Here is an 18,226-nt window from a genome sequence, read left to right on the forward strand (position 1 = left end):
CATTCCTCTGCACAGCCCAGCACTATGGGCTCCTTCTAGCTTCTGGCCAGGGAGGAGCTGGTGCCAGGCTTTGCTCATCTTCCATTCCAGAAAACTCCAGGCAAAGGGCGTCGAACTGCATGTGTACCTATGTCTTGGCTTCCGGAAAACTGCTTTTGTAATTTGCTGGAACTGGTGTTCTCAAACAGCGTTGGGAGTATTTTGATTTCTCCGGCCCTGCCAATGGGACCCGAGCAGGAGGTTAAGTGAGTTTCATTGAAAAGACAGTTTTCCTTCCAGGCTGATAAACAAGGCCGCGGCAAGGAAACCCGTTCCTCCGCCGGTCGCTCAGCTGGAGCGGCCTGTCCCTGGCCAAGGAAAACAAATGCATAAACATTTGGGGGACATATAGGAAGCAGTTCTGCTGGACGCCTGCTGTGAATGGCCACTGGAGTTTACATAGCCAACCCCGTTGGGGCCTCTGCACAGCCTGGACAAAGCACTCCCTGCCCCTCACTTCCCTCCGGGCTCCTCCCGGCCTGGCCCGCAGACCGACAGCTGGGCGCAGCGCAAGCACAGCCCACAAAGCACAAAACAAGCTCTTAGTTGGCCCCACTGAAGGCCGGTCGTCTCCCCCTCCCCTGCATGCCTCGCACTCAGAGAAGGGGTCTCCTTTTAGCCAGCACTGCAGAGGGAACACAGCCACCGAGGGCCACACGGAGGCTGGGGACCGGCTACTGTCCAGTGTCCACGGCCTGCTGCGGCCTCTTCCTGGGTCAGCAAGGAGCTTGTGTTTGGTCCCCACGTGTAACAGCCACCTTTGCAGGCACGGCTCAGAGTCCCAGCGCAAGCCCTCAGTGGGCACAGCAGGGGCAGCGTGGGGCTGGGGCTCTGCCGTGATGCTGCCTGTTGCTTCTCGCGTGGACAGCCATGGGACAGGCTACCGGAGGCCAGGGCTCTGCCTCTGGGCCCCTCCCTCAGTCCTGGGGTCAGGTGCCACTGCAAAGGGGCCTCGGCTTCAGCTTTGATGCCACTCTCCCTCTGGTCTTCCTTACCAGCCTCCCGTCCGTTGCATTTCTACACTTCCTCACACTCCTTCTGAAATCAGTAGGAGATAAATTAATGGAGGGAAGGAGATGTCACCTGTATAATTTTCCCTCCGTGAGTGATTATTTCTCCCACGCCCACTAGTCCATCCTGGCTCTGGAATGCGAGGGTCTCCACACACTGCGCCCGTTTTCAGCCGGTTTTCTGCACATGCCCCAGGCACTGCAGGTGCACAGGGGGACCACACCCAGTCCCTCTGCTCACCCCAACTTGGTCGCCCTCAGGGGCCAAGAGGCCTCCCCGAGATGGCACTTGGCCCCACGTCCACTTGGCCAGGCCCAGCCTACCCTTCAGGTCCACAAGACTATCCTCCGGGGGCCCCGTAGAAATCCAGGTCTGCCTGAGATGGGCTCTTGGGATGCCTGAGTTGCTCCTGGTCAGCCTGGCTTGTGAAACCTGGTGTCTTAGACCTGGGTCTGATCAGTAAAAGTCAGGCTAAACCGGAAGTCCAGCCAGGAACACCATTAGACCAGAGGCCATCACTTGCCTGCAGAGACCCTGGTAGGTGATATTGTAGCCCACAGGTCACCAGGGCTCTGGGCCCCTCCACCGGAGACTGTTCCCACCCAGGCCATGAACCACACAGACCTGGCGCCTCCTTTGCAGCAACAGAACACGTGAGTCTTGGCTCTTGTCATGGGCTTCGCTGTTTTATAGAAAGCCAGCTACCGAAAATAACGAGAGCCCAGGGTCCCAGGCCGACCATATCAGAGGCTTGGCAAGGGGATGGCCCAGCAGGCAGCAAGGGAGGGATGCAGGCAAAAGGCAGCAGAGGCCCCAGCAGCTGGCCTCTGCCGTGTCCTTGGCAGTCACAACTCAGCTGGGGGGGCCACACAGCAGCAGCACCCGGGCCCCCAGCACAGACTGGGCGGGCCCTTCACGGACAGGGCAGGGAGGTTCTGGATGCCTCTGCAGTAGTGCTGGCCCCGGTGGGGGTGACACCTTCTGAGACTCACTCCTGAGGCTTGGGGCCCAGCTGTCACCCCTGGGATGAGTGGTGGAGCCATAGGACTCAGCCACTTGAAGGCTCAGAGGATGGGGTCCAAGCCGTTCCAATTCACGGACGCCCCCTTCCACCTAAGAGCAGAGGGACAGAAAAGAGTGTCAGAGCTGCCGGGCCCACATGGGAGCCACCACGTGCCCTCATTCCCCTGAACCTCTCATCTTGGGGTCTTGGAGGAGTCAGGTCCCTCCCCACCTGGCACATCCACACTCACATACAAGCCTACATCCCAGGCCCTTACAAAACACAAATGCACCCAGACCCCTGGAGAGCGATGGAGGGACAGGTCAGTCATTCATTCCTTCCCGCTGCAAGTGTTCCCTGGGGACCCCATTGTGCCTCGCAGTACGGGGCCCTCAGCTCAAGCAAGTGATCGATACACATGTCATTCCAGCTGCTTTCCAGGGGTGCCTTATGGTGGCAATTCAAAGGCACGTGGGAAGACCTAGATACGAAAAAATCCTGGTGCATTCAAGACACAAGAGGAGGTCCGGTTGCTGGGGTCCAGAAGGCATGGAGAAGGGGGTGGGGAGCAGGCGGGCGCAGTGCCCTGCAGGGCCCGGGCGACCTTGCACGTGTTCTGGGCTTTGCTCTATGACCCTGGGAAGCTAGTGAAGGGCTGTGGGCTGTTCAATAAACCACAGATTTGTATTTAAAGGAAATAAAAAACTTTATGACACTCTAGGAAGCACTGAGCATAATTAAACTGTAGTCTAGGCTTAGCTACAATTTAATAGTTGTTCAATTCCCAGATAAAAGAGACCATGACTTTTGCCAGCATATGCCTTTGTTACGTGCCACTGTTTTTCTAAAACAACTCAGAGGGCTCCCGTTTCCAGTGGAGGGCAGATTCCGGCAGAAGCCGGCACTGGGTGTCTTACACATAGACACGCGTGCTAAGTAAGATCCAACCGACTGGGAGACAGATGTCACACACCTCCAGAGCAGTGCTAGGGTGCAGAAATGCTTTTCACAGCACGGGGTCTGGGGCGGGAGGGAGCAGACGTTTCCAAAACCTAAAGTTTTTCTTCAGGACAAAAGTCAAAATGGTGACCCCCCACGGAAGAGGAAGAAAGACGCTTTTCTCACTGTAACTGCACATGCGCATTAGAAGGAAGCTCTAGTAGCACCCAGACTGGATGGCAATAAACAGGGAGGGACAGTGTCTCTCAAAGTAAGATGCTTCCTTGGAGGCCCTGAGGGGTTTCACCGCAAACTCCACGTCCCTCATCTTCTTGGATAACCGAGGCTCCCACCGAATTTCTTTCTCTCTCCTTCCTCAGGCATCTGCTCTTTGTCTTTCTTCACATCTGTGCCTGGCTCCAGTCACCACATTCCTGTCTCTGACTTTTGGATTGAGAGGGACCCTCTTCCAGAGGCAGCAGGGTTCATATGTACATCCTGCTCTTCCAGCTTACCGTCCTCTCATGCCAGACAACTCCTTGGTGTCTGCAAAGACTGCTGTTTTCCCTGTCGAATAGTTTGCATACTTTACACCATTCCATTCCCCTTCAAATGAGCGCAAAGACTTCTTGTCATTTGGAGACAAAATGAAATCTTAGTGGACCCCTGTGCTTCCTGCTCCCACAGAAAGGTGTCGCGCAGGAGATACCTGCACACAGCCTGTTTTGGAACAATGGATATTGCATTCCCCTCGCTCCGCCCAGGGCACTGTGAGGCTAGGCCTTCCATGACACAGAGAATGTGGGGACGCAACGTTCTGCATGGTCTGGACACAAGACACGGCCCTGCCCCAGGCCGTGCACGTCAACCAACATCCCAAGAAATCTTCACCTGGTCCATATATAAATGCTGAGTTGCGTCTCCTTGCTAAAACACGCAGTGAGAAAGGCTGAGATGGGCGGATGACGGGTGACCTGCTCAGTCATGGATGTTATACTGTTCTGGGGAACTGGTCCTTCCAAACCCCGCTGTGTTCTCTTCAGCGTCATCGGGAAATGCCCTGTCATACTAAGACATCTCCCCCAAAATGAGGTTCTGTGGCTTTTTGGCAACTGAGCCTTTCCTTCCTGCACAGCAGGCTGAGTGGTACCATTTCAGCACCTGAACCATCTGCCCCCTGGGATCCTTCTGGCCACAAGAGCTCAGAAGCAGGTCTGGATGGATACATGCTTGTCTACATTCCTAGAAGAGGTCTTACTCGAGAGCGCTTATTGGCAGAACGACCTTAGTGAGATACATTCCACACCTCACCTGTGGCGAGAGAGGCAGACCCCACCTCTGCTCGTCCACGGGCCCTGCCTCCCCTTCATCATCAGTCATGTCAACATGGCCAGCATCGATTGCTCCACTGGGTGTGGATGAATTAAGCGATTCTGTGGTATCTGGGTGCTTTCGACTTTGTCCTGCTCTGTGTGTTAGCACTGAGGTAGATCCGGAAGAATCTACTAGGTGTCTAGGAGTTGAGCCGCTTCAGTGGAATCCATCAGCACCGTCACGTTCGCTGCGGCTCAAAGAGGAGATGCTGGGACTGTCTGGAGACCGCCTGGCATGGCTGGAGGAGTCGGACGGCTCCTAGGGGTCAGGGCCTGCTGCCGGCGCTATTTGGTGCCAGAGCCTGATGACGCCCTCGGGCGGCTATCACAGGTCTGGGCAGGAGGGAAGACAGACGCAGCTCTGACCTGCACAGCTGAGCAGGTTCAGGAGGTAAGACAGCCTGGGAAGGCAGGGTGCTGAGCGCAGGTTCCCAGGGACGAGGCTGCTCCATTGCGTCTCCTGGGTTAACAGTGCTTTAGCCATCTGCAGCCACACAACGCAGGGCTCAACTGATCCTGCCACGCAACCCGAGACTTGCCACTTTATTCCTCTGATCTCTGTCTGCAGTTTTGAAGCATGTCGTTAAAAAGCTTTTATTGTTCCAGTAAGGTTTGTAGGTAAGCATCAGCCTCAGTCAATTACTTACTGAAGTCTTGGACGCTAGGGACACATCTTAAATCCAGACCCCGGAAAGGCAACAGAAGGGAGGCAGGGAGGAAAGTGACATTCTGTCCACGGCCTGACCCCAGGGACCCAGGGTTGCAAAGGGGAAACAACAGTCCACACCAGGGTGGGTTCTCGCCGCCACTCATGGCAAGAACGAGGGGAAGAGTCATCACTGAGCCAGACTTCCGGTATCTCTTTCAAATCCACCCCCAGCCTGGCCCCGGGCCCTCGCCCATCGCTGCCAGCCTCCGTCCTCCCCACTCTGAACAGGCAGATGGAAGATCCTCCTCTGAGCTCCCGACCTGCCAAGATCTCAGATCCTGGCAAGATGGCGAGTCATACTCATCCGTCACGGCATGAATATGTCACACCAACAGTCACGGAGTCGCACGGCCAGGCTGTGGGTTTTAAACTTTGTTCTGAGGGTTTTCACAGAGGTAACTAACGCACCCCATCCCAGCCAACAGGTGCCGAAGCAGGGAGAGGATTAAAAGCACCAGAGAGAAGCAGTTTGTAATTTATGAAAATCAAAGCAGAGACATAAATTGAAAGGACTGAGACACGAAACTCATATACTTTCAAAACCATTCTTGCCGGGGAGCCGGTCCTGTGAGTCAGCTACAAGGACAGTGAGAAGCGCTCTGCGCGTGCCCAAGGCCCAGGTGAGCCGGGGAGGGACGGACTGGACACCCTCTGAGTGAGGCTCAGCCTCAAGGGCCCCGGCCCAGCCTGACTCAGGAGGCGGCTGAGAGTCAGTGCGGAGCGAGGCTTCTCGACCTCCACACCGTTGATATTTTGGGCTACGTAATTCTGCTGCAGGGGCTGTCTAGTGCATCGCTGGATATACTACCCTCTGCCATGCCCCACCCTCAGCTGCAACAACCACAAATGCCCCAAGTCATTGCCAAACAGCCCCTGGGGCGCAAGATCACCCCACTGCACTGGGGTTGGGCTCCGTGAAGATGCCACGGCCCCTGGTGCTCGGGGGCTCAGCATCACGGAGGCCCACCTCGCAGCCCCACGTGAGGCCCCTCCCCTAGGGCCACCACCACAGCAGCCCAGCGATAACCGACTGCAGGGGGGAGATGCCTGACGGAGCCCGTGTCGGCAAAGAGGGGGCGGGCCCGGTTCTAAGCCTCGAGAGCTGACTGCTAGAAACACACACCGGAGCGCCTCCTCCTCGCTCCAGTTTTACAGGCAAGTGTCCCTTGTGCAAGATTCCTCCCTGGGCCGCAGTGGCCCCCTGGGGTGTCTCTCACCAGTGCTGTGCCCTCTGCCCCCGTCCTTCAGAATCAGGCCCAGGACTCCTTCCAGAAGGGTTCTCTGGCTCTGGGGGTCCTTCCTCAGCACTGCTGCCACCCTTTTCCTGGCCCTATTGCCAGGGGTCTCCCTCCCCCAACAGACTCTGAGCCCCCAGAGGGCAGAGCTGGTCCGCTCACCTCCGTCCCCTCCTGGACCTCTAGCTGGGTGTCTGAGCACGGTGCCCAGGGGCGCCGCTGAATGAGCAGCCCCCACCCCACAACGGGGGCTCCTCCTGGAGCCCCAGAGCCCAGGGGAAAACCTTCACCTTTGTGCACCTGCCTTACCCGTTTCCTCTGCCCCAGGCTGTCCCAAAGCCCTGCCCGTGGCCCACGGCCACCCTCCTGTCCCTTCTCCTCTGCTTCCTTCCCTCACACAGGTGTGAGCCCATTACAGTCAGTCGGTCAGAGAGGACATGGTCATACCCCATCGACAGGTGGGAAAACTCGGTGCAGAGCAGAACCAGACCTTCCGGGGGTCACACGACGTGACCGTGCAGAGCAGGACAGCTGAGGCCAGACCCCTGCTCTGTGTCCTTCCCCTGCACCATGGAGCTCAGTGCTCTGTGAGCCCACCTGGTACAAGGAAAAGCCGGGGCAGATGTGCGTGAGTGCTACAGGGCCGGGAACCGGAAGAGGGCGGTTGGGGCAGCGGGAGCACCCACGAAACCCTGCCACCATGGGTGACCCTCAGGGGGGTGGCGGACAGCCAGGGGAGCGGGGCGCCGGGCTCGGCCCCTGGAAGGCAACGTTCACAGCTGAAATTACATTTTCAACTTCTTGTCTGAGCCTCCAGGCAGAAACATCTGTGGCCCAGCCCCAGGCCCCGGTTATGAGTCTTTCCTCTTTCTTCTGGACTGCTGACAACTGTTTCATTTTCTCCCACTCTGGCGCGGCTGGAAGGCTGAGAGCGGTCACTGTGTGTGTCTTGTTGGGAAATGACCCCACAATGAGCCGGGTTTTGCCGAGATGGTTAGAGAACCGTGCGGAGATGGGGGGAGGGACAGGCCCCACAATCCTGACACAAGCGGAGGTAATAGGAGACTCTGAGGAGGAGGAGTGCGTCACACCGGACATGGAACACGGGATCGTTCAACTGAGGATGCTCTTCTCCAAAGGCAAAACCTGAAGTCTGGTCTTGTGCAATGTCACCATGGCAACAAAGCCAGGTGGTGGGAAGTCACCATGCCTGCTCAGTGACCTTCCACGGGGCTGGGACAGCTGGAGCCTAAGCTCCAAGCCCCATGCTGCTTGTGACTAGAGGTACGGCCTGGGCACGGACCTCCACTCTGGAGAGCCCCATCTGTAAAAGAAGGGCCATGCCTGGGGTGAGCAAGGGCCTTTCTGTGGATCCAAGCAAGATGCCAGGTGGCCAGGTGTGTGGTGTGCTCCATGCTGGGTCAGGGTGAGCGACAGATGTCCTTACGGCGCAAGAGAGCTGGATTTGAGGGTAGATGGTGCATCTCTCCCTGGACCAGAACAGAGCTGATTCTGAACTTGATTTCTGTTTGACTGCGAACTCTCTGAGAACAGGAACCGTCTTTCCCTGCCATTTCTTCCATAGAGTTCAGTCCAGGGTTCCGGGGATGGAAGTGACGGGGGACAGGGGGCACCTTCCCACGGGCTCACCCTGCGGAGAGCACTCAGACCCACCTCAGCAGGTGCTTGGAGCCCGGCTGACCTTGGAAATGACCTGAGCTCGGCACCATACGTACCCTCTTCCGATGCAGGGACTTCCCACAGGAGCAGGATTTGTCCCTCAAAGGCAGGGCCCCATCCAGCAGGTCCTCGCTGACCTTAAAGGCCACTTTCCCAAGTTTTTCCCTTTGAACTGTTTGAGAATCTGGGATGAAAACAACATGCAAAGCCTTTGTAATCCAACCCCTTGGAGCAGGATTCCAGGAGGCTGCGCCCTCTGGTTCCCATTATAGCGGAATGTTATCTGATGGAGACAGACGTGGGGACACCCAGAGGCCCAACTCCGCCCACGCTGCCCACTCCACTTTTCCGGGAATAACGGGAGTAATGCTGGGAAGTTTCACAGGTGGACCCTCCCGGTTGGGCAAGAGACAGGGGAGGTGGAGCAGGCAGGCAGCTGGCTTCAGGGAAGTCCTAGCAGAGGATGGCGCGCTCAGCCCTGGAGGGCAGGGGGGGGCAGGCAGCCCACGGGCCAGATGCAGCAGATGCGCCAGATGTGCCAGATGTGCCAGACGCAGGAGGGTCAGCACCTTGACCAGCATCTGATCTCACAAGGCAGCAGGAGGGGGAGGCACTACCCTTTCCAAGCACTGGAAGTGTGGTCCTCAAGTGTGGCCCCGGACGGCAGCACCGGCAGCACCTGAGGACGCCTCGAAAATGCCCACTCTCAGGCCCCACAGCAGACCCATTCCACCAGAACCCCTGGGGGTGACTGAGCCCCCAGTGGCCTGTGCTGACCACGCCCTCCAGGGGATGCCCGCTCAGGCCTGAGACCATGCTCTAGAGCAAATCCTCCCGATGGGTGAGCCATCGCCACACACAGGTGTTCTGGAATATTGATCCCTCAGGTCCCTCAGGTGCCAACCAGAGTCCCCAGTCCAGCTGCCCCTAACCCTGGGTGAGGCACAAGTATGATTTCCTGTCTGTGACAAGGGCTGAGAAGCACCATCTGAGGAGATGCCAGGGCTCAGCCTTGCCCAAGCTCCTCCCACGACAGGGAGCAGGGACAGGTGAGGGCAGCGTGGGCTGCCTGCCCCTGGCCGAGGCCCCAGGCACTGATGCAGCAGCTGCCCACGTCATTTCACAAGCCTTCATTTCACTGTCTGGTGGCACATGGCCACAGATGGGGCCACGGGTCAGGGCAGGGCCTTGGAGAAGGGGACCGCTGCCAGAAGAGGAAGAGGTGCTCCAGGCCCACAGCCACACTCAGAGGTGTCTGGACTGTGATCTCTGACAGAGCAGAGCCTAAGACATTTTCAAGCACTTGCTAGCTAGGGACCAGCCCAGGCCCACGGAGGTGCTGATGGGTCCAGCAGCAGCAGCTTTCCTGGGGAACGAGCAGTCCCTCCAGAAGGGGCGGTTGGAGAGGCTCAGGGTGGTGGGCCACCCCCAGGAGGGGTGCAGAGGCAAATGCACCTTCAGCAAGGGCCCCAGGGGTCAGGAGGTAAGTGGAGCCCAAGCCCAGGGTGTGGCCCGGAGCCCCGCTCTACGTGCCCACCTGCAGGAAGCATGGCCTGTGGCCTCCTGCCCTGTCCTGCAGAAGGCGCCAAGGCCATGTCACCCCCTCTCCCTGCTGCTTGCCCTCCCTCATCACTCATCCCTTTGTACATGAGAGGAAAGCAACCTGCACGTGCCTTTAATCCTCCCGATGAAAGAAACGCCGGCACATGACCCCACGGGAATGCTCCACCCCTGGCCCGGTGGGCCGGCAGGTGGTCAGGCTGCAGATGGGTGAGTGCCCAAGGCCCAGTGGGGACGTCGGACATCGTCCACGTCCCCTCCCTGGATACATGGCACCTTCTCTGTGCAACTCCATTCAAGGGCTTGCTCGCCTATGAGTGGGCAGCGCCCTGGAGCTCAGAGCTGCAAGGCCTCAGCCATCACCATGTCCCTCCACCCCAATCCCAGTCACTTCCCAAAGCGGGAAATGGAGGTTTGCTGATGTCACACGGACTCAGGAGTGGCTGAGACACTGATGGCGAGGGCTGCTCACAGAACGCTTGGCAACGTCCCGGCAGCTGCGGAACGCTGTGAGCCAGGCACTGCCGTGACCCCCATTTCATGACAGAGGGAGGTGCAGAGAAGTGAAGTCCAGTGGCTCTCGGCCAGGAAGGGCCAAGGCCAGGTCTCACACCCAGGCGGCCTGGCCCCAGAACCCACGCTCACCACGCCTGCGAGTTGCACTGCTTCCCCCAGGGCAGGCACTGGAATACAGGCCCCCCCGCCCGGCCCACTCCTCCCCTGTACCCCGAGGCCTCCAAAGGCTCAGTGAAGGGCCTCCCTGCGCCCGGGAGCTCCCCACAGCTCCAAGGCCACCACCGTCCGCCCAGATGTGCTGCCCCAGCCCTGGGGTGCCACTGGAGAACTCAGGAGTAAAGTGCACCCCAAAGTCTGGGCAACCCCGTCCCCTGGCCTGAATGCCAGTCTCCCTTAAATACTGTGGGGCTGGATTAGAGAAGCCAGGGCCCCCCACCCCGCCTGAGGCTAGGGGATGCCTCTGCTCAGGGGGCCCAACCACAGTAACAGAATGGCCAAGGCTGCTCCTGCCGAGGCAGGGGTGCCGCTGCGCCAGGAAGCATCCCCACGCGAGCTACACATTGGGTGGGCCAGTCCCGACCGCCTTTCTATCCTACTTAAGACCCCGCACACACACACACACCCCAGGTAACCTTACCTGTCCTTCCTCCTTGGAAACTAACAACACTCCCAACACTCCCCACATTGGGTGGCTGCTGCCTTAAGCGAGGACGGGTCTCAAGAGGCACGCACTCACCCCCAGGCTCCGCCTCAGGGACATCTTCAGAAGCTGTCCCCCACGAATCACACACTTTTCCACTTGGGCCGTGGTGACCACAAAGTACCACATACGAACAAGCCCCAAGCACTCTGGGTTTCTGGTCAGCGGGGGCCCCACCTCCTGCAGGTGTCTTCCTTCCTGCAACCCCAAACACCACGCGCACCCCTGGCCACCCGGGTGAGGTCCTGCAGCCAGAGGTGGGCCTGACTCACTTGGTCCTGATGCACAGCTCCAGGGGCGGGACGAGGTCACTGTCTCTGTCCTCGGGAACAGTCTGCGTGGTGTCTGGGGAGGCGACAGAGACACACGGTCAGCCCAGGGCCTGAGCTCACCCTGCGGTCCCGCGGATAACCCCACTCCCGGGACCCGACTCCTCTGGCACCTGCTCCTCCTCTCTCCCTAGAGGCCACACTCAATCCTGCCCACCAGTTCTCACCTGGACACCTAGCACCCTCCTCACTGGCCTCCCACCTCCAGTCTCCACCCCTCCCTCCTGCACCCTCTTCAGCTACCAGAATAATTTCTTCTAAAAACACACCTGATCCCATCGCTCCCCTGCTCCAAAACCTCCCAGGGCTCCCTACTGCCTGGAGAATAAAGCCCGAGCTTGGTGGCACGGTATCCCACGCTCTCAGCCTCTCTGTGCTCAGCCCCAGCTCTGGCTCCCTCCTGCAGGAGTACCCCTAACCCTCGCCCGCAGAGCCCCTCGCCCGGACACTGAGTGGGCCTGCGTTGTTCTCTGACCGCCGTGCACAGTGTGCTTAGGCTCCCGGAGGGCGTACTGGACGGGACGGGGCGGGGTGGCAGCGCACCGACGGTCAGCCGGATCTGCTCCTGCTGGCGGGCCAAGCCATCGTAGTAATGCAGGTCAAAGAGCCTCTCCGCCCTCCAGTCTCGCAGGAGCTCCGGCTGCAGGCTGAAGAGGACGCTGAAGTGGCTCTCGCTGCACACCACCCAGATGGGGAACCGCGGGGTCTTCAGGAAGGAGCCCACCTGGACGAGGGGGAAGAGGACAGGGACGCCTGAGCATCTCCTGTCCAAGCCCAGGGCTGGCTGACCGCAGGGGCCCAGAGGGGGATCATGGCCTGTGTGTGATGCTCACAGACGTAGCCTGTATCCCAGAGTCGTCCCTGCCGCTCGCAGGGCCTCTGCCTCACACCGTTGCACAGAGATACTCAGTCTGAAAGCCCATCGCCATGTCCAGCTGGCACACAGGGCTGCCTGTCCCGCTTCCCAAAGCTCCTTCACCCCCAGCCTGTCCCGCCCGGACAATGAATGACCTAAACAGTCTCCCACACGCTCCCCTGCCCACCCCACAGCACCTCTCACCCGTCCTCAAATGAACCCAGCATGGCAAGTGCCCACGCCTGTGCGTCCACAGTCCGCAGTCTAGAGGACTGGCACGTCTCTCCTCCCCTGCAGGCCCTGCATCTCCCAGATCACCCAACTAGGGAGCACAGATTGCCAACTCAAGCTCCTGCCTAGAAGGTACTAGCTACCCCCTCCTTTAGTGCACAAACCGCTGCCCGACGCCAACACGTCTGCCCGCCGCTCGCAAACTGGGCTGTGCCCTTAGCACCAAGAGCAGAGGTTATAGTCAACATAAGCAAACGCTCGATGAGCGAAGGTCCTCGTGAGTGAGGTGGGTCAGGAACCAGGCAGAACTTCACCTGGAAGTGGGACTTGGAGCCACAGGGAGGTGGGAGGGAAGGCCTGTGGGTGAGCAGTCAGTGGTGACGCCAGGAACCAATGTCCAGGGACACTCAGGGAGCAGTGGGGCACTGGGGAGAGAGAGCAGGGTTGGGGGGATGGGAGCCAGGACTCCCCTGAATGTCCACGGTACAGGGCCCTGCTGCCCTGACTGCCTGGGGGAGTTGCTGCCTGGCTGGCTCCGCCCCTCGGCCCACGTCTCTGCCTGTCACCTGGGGCTCCCGTGGGCAGCGCCTCCCCCACCCGGGCCCTGGTTTATTCAGCTGGTACATGCCGTGGGCCGGGCCACGTTGATTCTGTCCTAAATCCCCACCAGCCCCGGGAGATGTTTGCTTGCTCAGGTATTTACAGCCGCAGCCTGTGGATTAAGGAAAGAATGAGAATTATTTTTCCAGTGGGGAGAAGGACATACTTCCTCTGGGGCCTGTCACAGAAGAGCGGCCGCGTAGTCCGGGGGCCCCTTGGTGCCCGCCCGGGAGATGACTCTGGGCTGGGGTGGGAGCTGTGCTCCGAACGCCCTGCCCCGGGTCCCTTGCTCCTGAGCAGCTGCTGCCTCCAGGGGGGTGGGGGGAGGCGACCCTTACAATGTCTCCTTTTCTCTTTGTCCAAGCGCCTGGCCCCCACCTGGCCCGCCGGGGCCTTGCTCCAGTCCCGTGTGACATTTAAACGTGACTGCAGAGCCCGCTCCTCAGTGGGATGTGGGGGAATTAGATGTCTTAAAGGACGTGGCTGGACGTGCCCAAACCCCACGGCCAACTTGGCTTCAGTTCCAGGCTCAAAAGCGGCTTTTCTGGACAGGGCGTCACCGCGAACAGGGAGCCTCAGAGACTGGGGACCCAGGGCTCATTCACGGCAGGAAAAGGAGTCGCACAGCCTGCCAGGGAGCAGGCGTCTGCATGATCAGCCGCCCTGGATTTTCCAGCAGAGAGACAAAAGGGCAGCTTGCCATTTATACAGCGGTCAAAAGATGAAGGGCAAAGAAAGCTGCCCGGACAGTTTATAAATGAGCTTTCTCAATCAGGAGACTTTTCCAAGTGGGTGACATTTTCCAAAGATGGAGTTCACTTCCTTAGGATGCTGGGGCGGCTGACCAAAGGCCTGGGGCGAGGAGGGGACTGCGGGGGCGCGTGTCCTCCCACACCGGCTGAGGCTGGCTTCCTCCTGCCTGGTGACTGCACAGCACAACCAAGGGCCACCGGTTAATGAGGGTTCTTACAGCTTTGAGAGGTGTGGGGGGGGGGGCGGTTCCCCAAACCCACCTGTGGACTGCCAGCTTAGAAGCCCTAATGGAAACGGATCATGTGATTGCTGGCAGGGTTACAGTCTGTCACCTCCAGGGCTAACATCCATTCGGCATGGCCTGTACTCTGGTCCCAGGCACCATGCTAGGCAATGGGGATATGGCAGCAAAGGGAATAAGGACAGCCTTGCCCTGTGGTGCCTCCCAGGTGACTGGGGAAGGCAGGTAGCAATCAAGTACTCCTCCGGGTGCATTTCCACTGCATTTCACTGAATCCGAGGGGCCGTCAGAGTCGCCATTGTTTTTCATATGGCTCAGAAAGGACGCGAGCTGGCAACTATGGCTGACACACCATTGACTGCAGAGATGCATGCAAGTCTCAGGAATGTGCAAATATGGGGAAAGTGTGCATCTCAAAAGCAACGAAATGTGATACTTAAAACCAAGATGAAGCCTACGCAGGAAAGAACTGATTCTCTGCTGGGAAATGACAGGCGGGCAGGGGCCATGAGAGGAGACCCCGTTCAGATAAGAGTGATGAGATCAGGAAAGGCCCCCTACAGGAAGCGACTTCTAAGCCGAAATGTGAAGGGAGGGGGAACAGGGCCAGGTCTCACGGGCCTTGCAGGTCCCGGGAAGCTCTGGACCTGCAGGACAAGGCCTGCATGCGAGGGCTGCTGGGGCTGAGTTCCACAGACTGGGCGGCTTAGACATCAGACACGGATTTCTCCCGGTGCTGGAGGCTGGTGGTCCCAGATCAAAGTGCCGGCGGGGCTGGTTTCTTCTGAGGCCTCTGTCCTTGGCTTGTGGGTGGCCCTCTGCTCCCTGTCTTTACACGGCCTTCTCTTTGCGTCTCTCTGTGTCCCAGTCTACTCTTCTGATAAGAACGCTGGTCACATTGGATTAGAGGTCACCCTAAGGCCTCATTTTAACTTAATTACCTCTTTAATGGCTCTGTCTCCAAATACAGGCACATTCTGAGGCATCAGGAGCTAGGACTTGAACATATCGATTTGGGGGGGGGACACAATTCAGCCCGTAACAGCTGCAGAGAACTAGGCAACCACTGAAGGGTGTTAAGCAAAGGAATGATGTGATCTCATCCACTGAAGAGACAGGATCAGAAGAGGGTGGGGACAGGAGCCTAAGACCAGTTGCGCTGTCACGGATGTCGAGACCCACGATGCTGGTGCCTCACACTGGGGTGAAACAGACCTGAGAAGCAATTTAGGGGAGGAGCCACGTGGCCCCTGGTGGGCTGGACGTGCTCCTGGTCTGGGTAAGTGGGTGGGTGGTGCCATTTTCGGAGCCAGGGGAAGTGGAGGAGGCTGGGGCTTGCAGTCGACCTCCCTGCCCAGCTCGGCGTTTGCTCAGGTCCCTTGGGAGGCAGCAACAGACACCCCCCACAGGCAGGGGGAAGCACGGAGGTTGGGCTCCCCGTCCCATGCTGTCCTTCCCAGCCCTGTCAGCCCCCCATCACCATGAGCACCACGAGGAGGTGGCCTTCCAGCTGCAGCCTGCATGGCAGTACCCCCCTCGCTGCCGAGCTCTGGGAGGTCAGATGGGCAAGAACAGACCGGAGGGGTCACAGAGAACCACCAAAGGTGCCACAGTCCCACGGCAGAGGAGCAAACCTCATCATGCTGTACCGGGTAAAACTCCCAGTCTTCGGCCAAGCGCGCAACAGCAAATGGGGGTCTACGTGGATTCAATGGTTCAGATCATAGTAGGACCTGAATTTCTCCAATCGGCATTCCCTTCCAAGGGAAGGCTGACTCTCCCCACCCCTCACCCCCCAACTGATATTCTCGTCAATTACCCTCAGCAGACCAAAGGAAAATCGTTTATTTGTTGACCAACACCCTCAACACAAGAATGAAACCAGGGCTCACGGTAAGCAAGCCCGGGGATTCCGTGCGTGCCGCCAAGGTTACCCGCTTGGCCTGTGGAATCCGAGCTGCGTGTTTCCAGAGCCCACCCAGGGTCTGATGCTCGGGCGCTGGTGCCTCTCACAGGCCATGTGGCCACATTCCTGGGCTTCCTGGCAGATCTGGGAAGGAGCTGCTATCATTCTTTTCTACTCGAGTGTTTGGAAACCCCCGAGTCTGCTTCCCGTCCATGAGGGTGGGGTCATCCAGAGAGGACACCTGGGGATGGGCCACACCACGTGGCCCGTGAGCAATGGGACAGCACACCCGAACATGTGATCATGCAGGAGGGGCAACTAAGCCCTACCTTAAAATGCCGGTCTCCAAACACTGCAAACGCAACCGCCTAGCACCTCTCACTGTCCCCTAGAGTCACTGCATCCCTGGTTCTGGTGATACACAGTGAATGAGGCCTCGTCCAGACCCTCCAAGAACCTTTGCAGGGCAGCCACCACACAAAGAGCTGCCGCTGCCCTCCTCGGGGCAGCTCTTACCACGTCATCAACCAGAGAACAGTCTTCCCGGAAAACATGAGTGCCAAGGCCCCGAGAAGGATCCCCAGCAGGCTGGGACAAGGACGCAGGACCAGTGCTCCTCTGTCCACACTGCCCAGATGTACAGTCACACTATCCCCTGCCCAGCTTCCCCCGGGGGCCTGGCCCTGTCCGAGACCCTGGCTGCAGTGAGAGAGGGACCGATCCACTAGCAGACAGACTGAGGGCAGCCTGTATGGGTAGAACTGTGTCTCCCAAAAAGACGTGTTGGAGTCTTAGCCCCCAGTACGTCAGAATGTGGTCGTATTTGGAAACAGGGTTGTTCCAGATGTAACAGTTAAGAAGAGGTTAGGGGAGATGGGTGGGCTCCGAATCCAACATGACTGACATCCTCACAAGAACAGGACGAGACACAGAAGGAGGCGGCCACGTGATGACGGGGTCACGGCTTGGGCAGAGCGGCAGCAAGCCGAGGCGCGCCAAGGAGGGCTGGAAAGCACCAGAAGCTGGAAGAGATGAGGAAGGAGTCTCCCTACAGTTTTCGAGGGAGCGAGGCCTCATGACACCTTGACTTGGACTTCTGCTAGGAGAACTTGTGCTCCAGAATTGCGAGATACACATAGCTGTGGTTTTCAGCCACCAGTCGAGAGTGCTTTGCTGCGGTAGCCCTAGGACACTAAAACAAAGCCTATAGTCGCCTGTCCCTGGATAAGACACCCCCACCACACACACACCCGACAGCAGCAGCCACACTCTGACCCACAATCACTACAAACCCCTAGAAGTCCCTTTCAGACAGCCTTGCCCAGCACATGGTGTCAGCTGGCTCTGGGTGTGACTCTGGTGCCCGGTACCCGATGGCAGTAAAGCTACACACCTTCCCAAACCCTCTGTGAGGGAGGCTGAACCCGGGTTCCCCCTGGCTCCGCCTCCCCATCCTCCTGTCAGACCCAGGGAGCCAGGCTTCCGAGTCTCCGGACACCTATGCCCCCAGTACCTGGCACACGTTGTAGTGTTCAAAGAGAGACAGGAAGCCAATGTCACTGCGGGCAGCAATGCCTTTGAGGAGCGTGATGCTCCCGTCCCCGGAGTCCAGCTCCACCACGTCGTTAAAAACATTGGACACGGCCCTCCCGGTCAGGAGCAGATTGACAAGTTCCTGTTGATGAGCCAGATGGGAAAGGCTGGTCAAGGCGAGCTGGGGGGCGAGGACGAAAGCGGGCAGAAGGAAGGAAAGCAAGGAGGGGGGAGACCAACATCAGAGGGGCTTTCACTTCAGTGGCCCCACAAGCCCTTGGGAAACGCTGCCAGCTCCGCTTATCAAAGCCACGTTCGGCTCTCATCAGTCGTGACTCCGGGAGCCTCGATCGAGCACAACTGTGCACAAGGCCTTGGCGGGGGTGGGGGTCCTGCCGGAGGGAAGACTGGCTCCTGACCTTGGCCACTGGAGTCTACCGTGGGGGATCAGGGGTGGGCCTGCGCAATACAGAATGTGACTGGGCCTGAAAACTGGGGGACAGAGCGCTCTGGGGTGCAGACGGATACGGGACACATGACTGGTCAGAGCAACTTGCAGAAAAGTGACATTTGGGTGGGTCTTGAAGGAGGGTAATTTCTTTAATAACCCATTTTATTGTGAAATTATTTTAGACTTAAAAGCGGTTGTAAGAATAGTACAGAGAATTCCTGTGTACCCTTCACCCAGCTTCCCTCGGTGATAACATCTTACATAACCAGAGCACATTTACATAACCGGAGCACATCGGCAGTGCCAGGAAATGGACGGTGGTGTGGCACCAGCAACTCAGTCCCAGGCCTGGTTCAGATTTCACCGGGGCTGGTGGGGTCTGTAAAGGCGGGGGGAGAGTAGAGGGGGCAGCAACAGGGAGGTGGAGGCAAGAAAGCTCCATCTCGGCCCCAGCTCTGCCTCTGCCCTCACTGGCTGCGTGGGATTGGGGTTTAGGGGCCACGTGACTTTTGCTTCATACCCGATAGGCCAAGAAGCCTGCTGACCCCCAAAACGGGAGAT

General features: G+C 58.6%; 1 protein-coding gene across 1 annotated transcript in view; it reads right to left on the bottom strand.

Annotated features, from left to right (window-relative positions):
• Nucleotides 1-1,715: 1,715 nt before the first annotated feature.
• The window catches only part of MINDY4 (MINDY lysine 48 deubiquitinase 4), a 97,991-nt gene continuing 81,480 nt past the window's right edge, over nt 1,716-18,226 (bottom strand). The window contains exons 15-18 of the mRNA XM_090287051.1: nt 17,195-17,356; nt 11,638-11,818; nt 11,038-11,110; nt 1,716-2,163 (exon numbers count right to left, since the gene is read on the bottom strand). Of these exons, the coding sequence (XP_090143177.1) occupies nt 2,115-2,163; nt 11,038-11,110; nt 11,638-11,818; nt 17,195-17,356 (465 nt within the window). The 3' untranslated portion in view covers nt 1,716-2,114. The remainder of the gene's footprint in view (nt 2,164-11,037; nt 11,111-11,637; nt 11,819-17,194; nt 17,357-18,226) is intronic.

The sequence above is a fragment of the Furipterus horrens genome, unplaced genomic scaffold (assembly GCF_987537825.1).
Source record: "Furipterus horrens unplaced genomic scaffold, mFurHor1.1.pri manual_scaffold_9, whole genome shotgun sequence".
Classification (NCBI taxonomy): Eukaryota; Metazoa; Chordata; class Mammalia; order Chiroptera; family Furipteridae; genus Furipterus; species Furipterus horrens.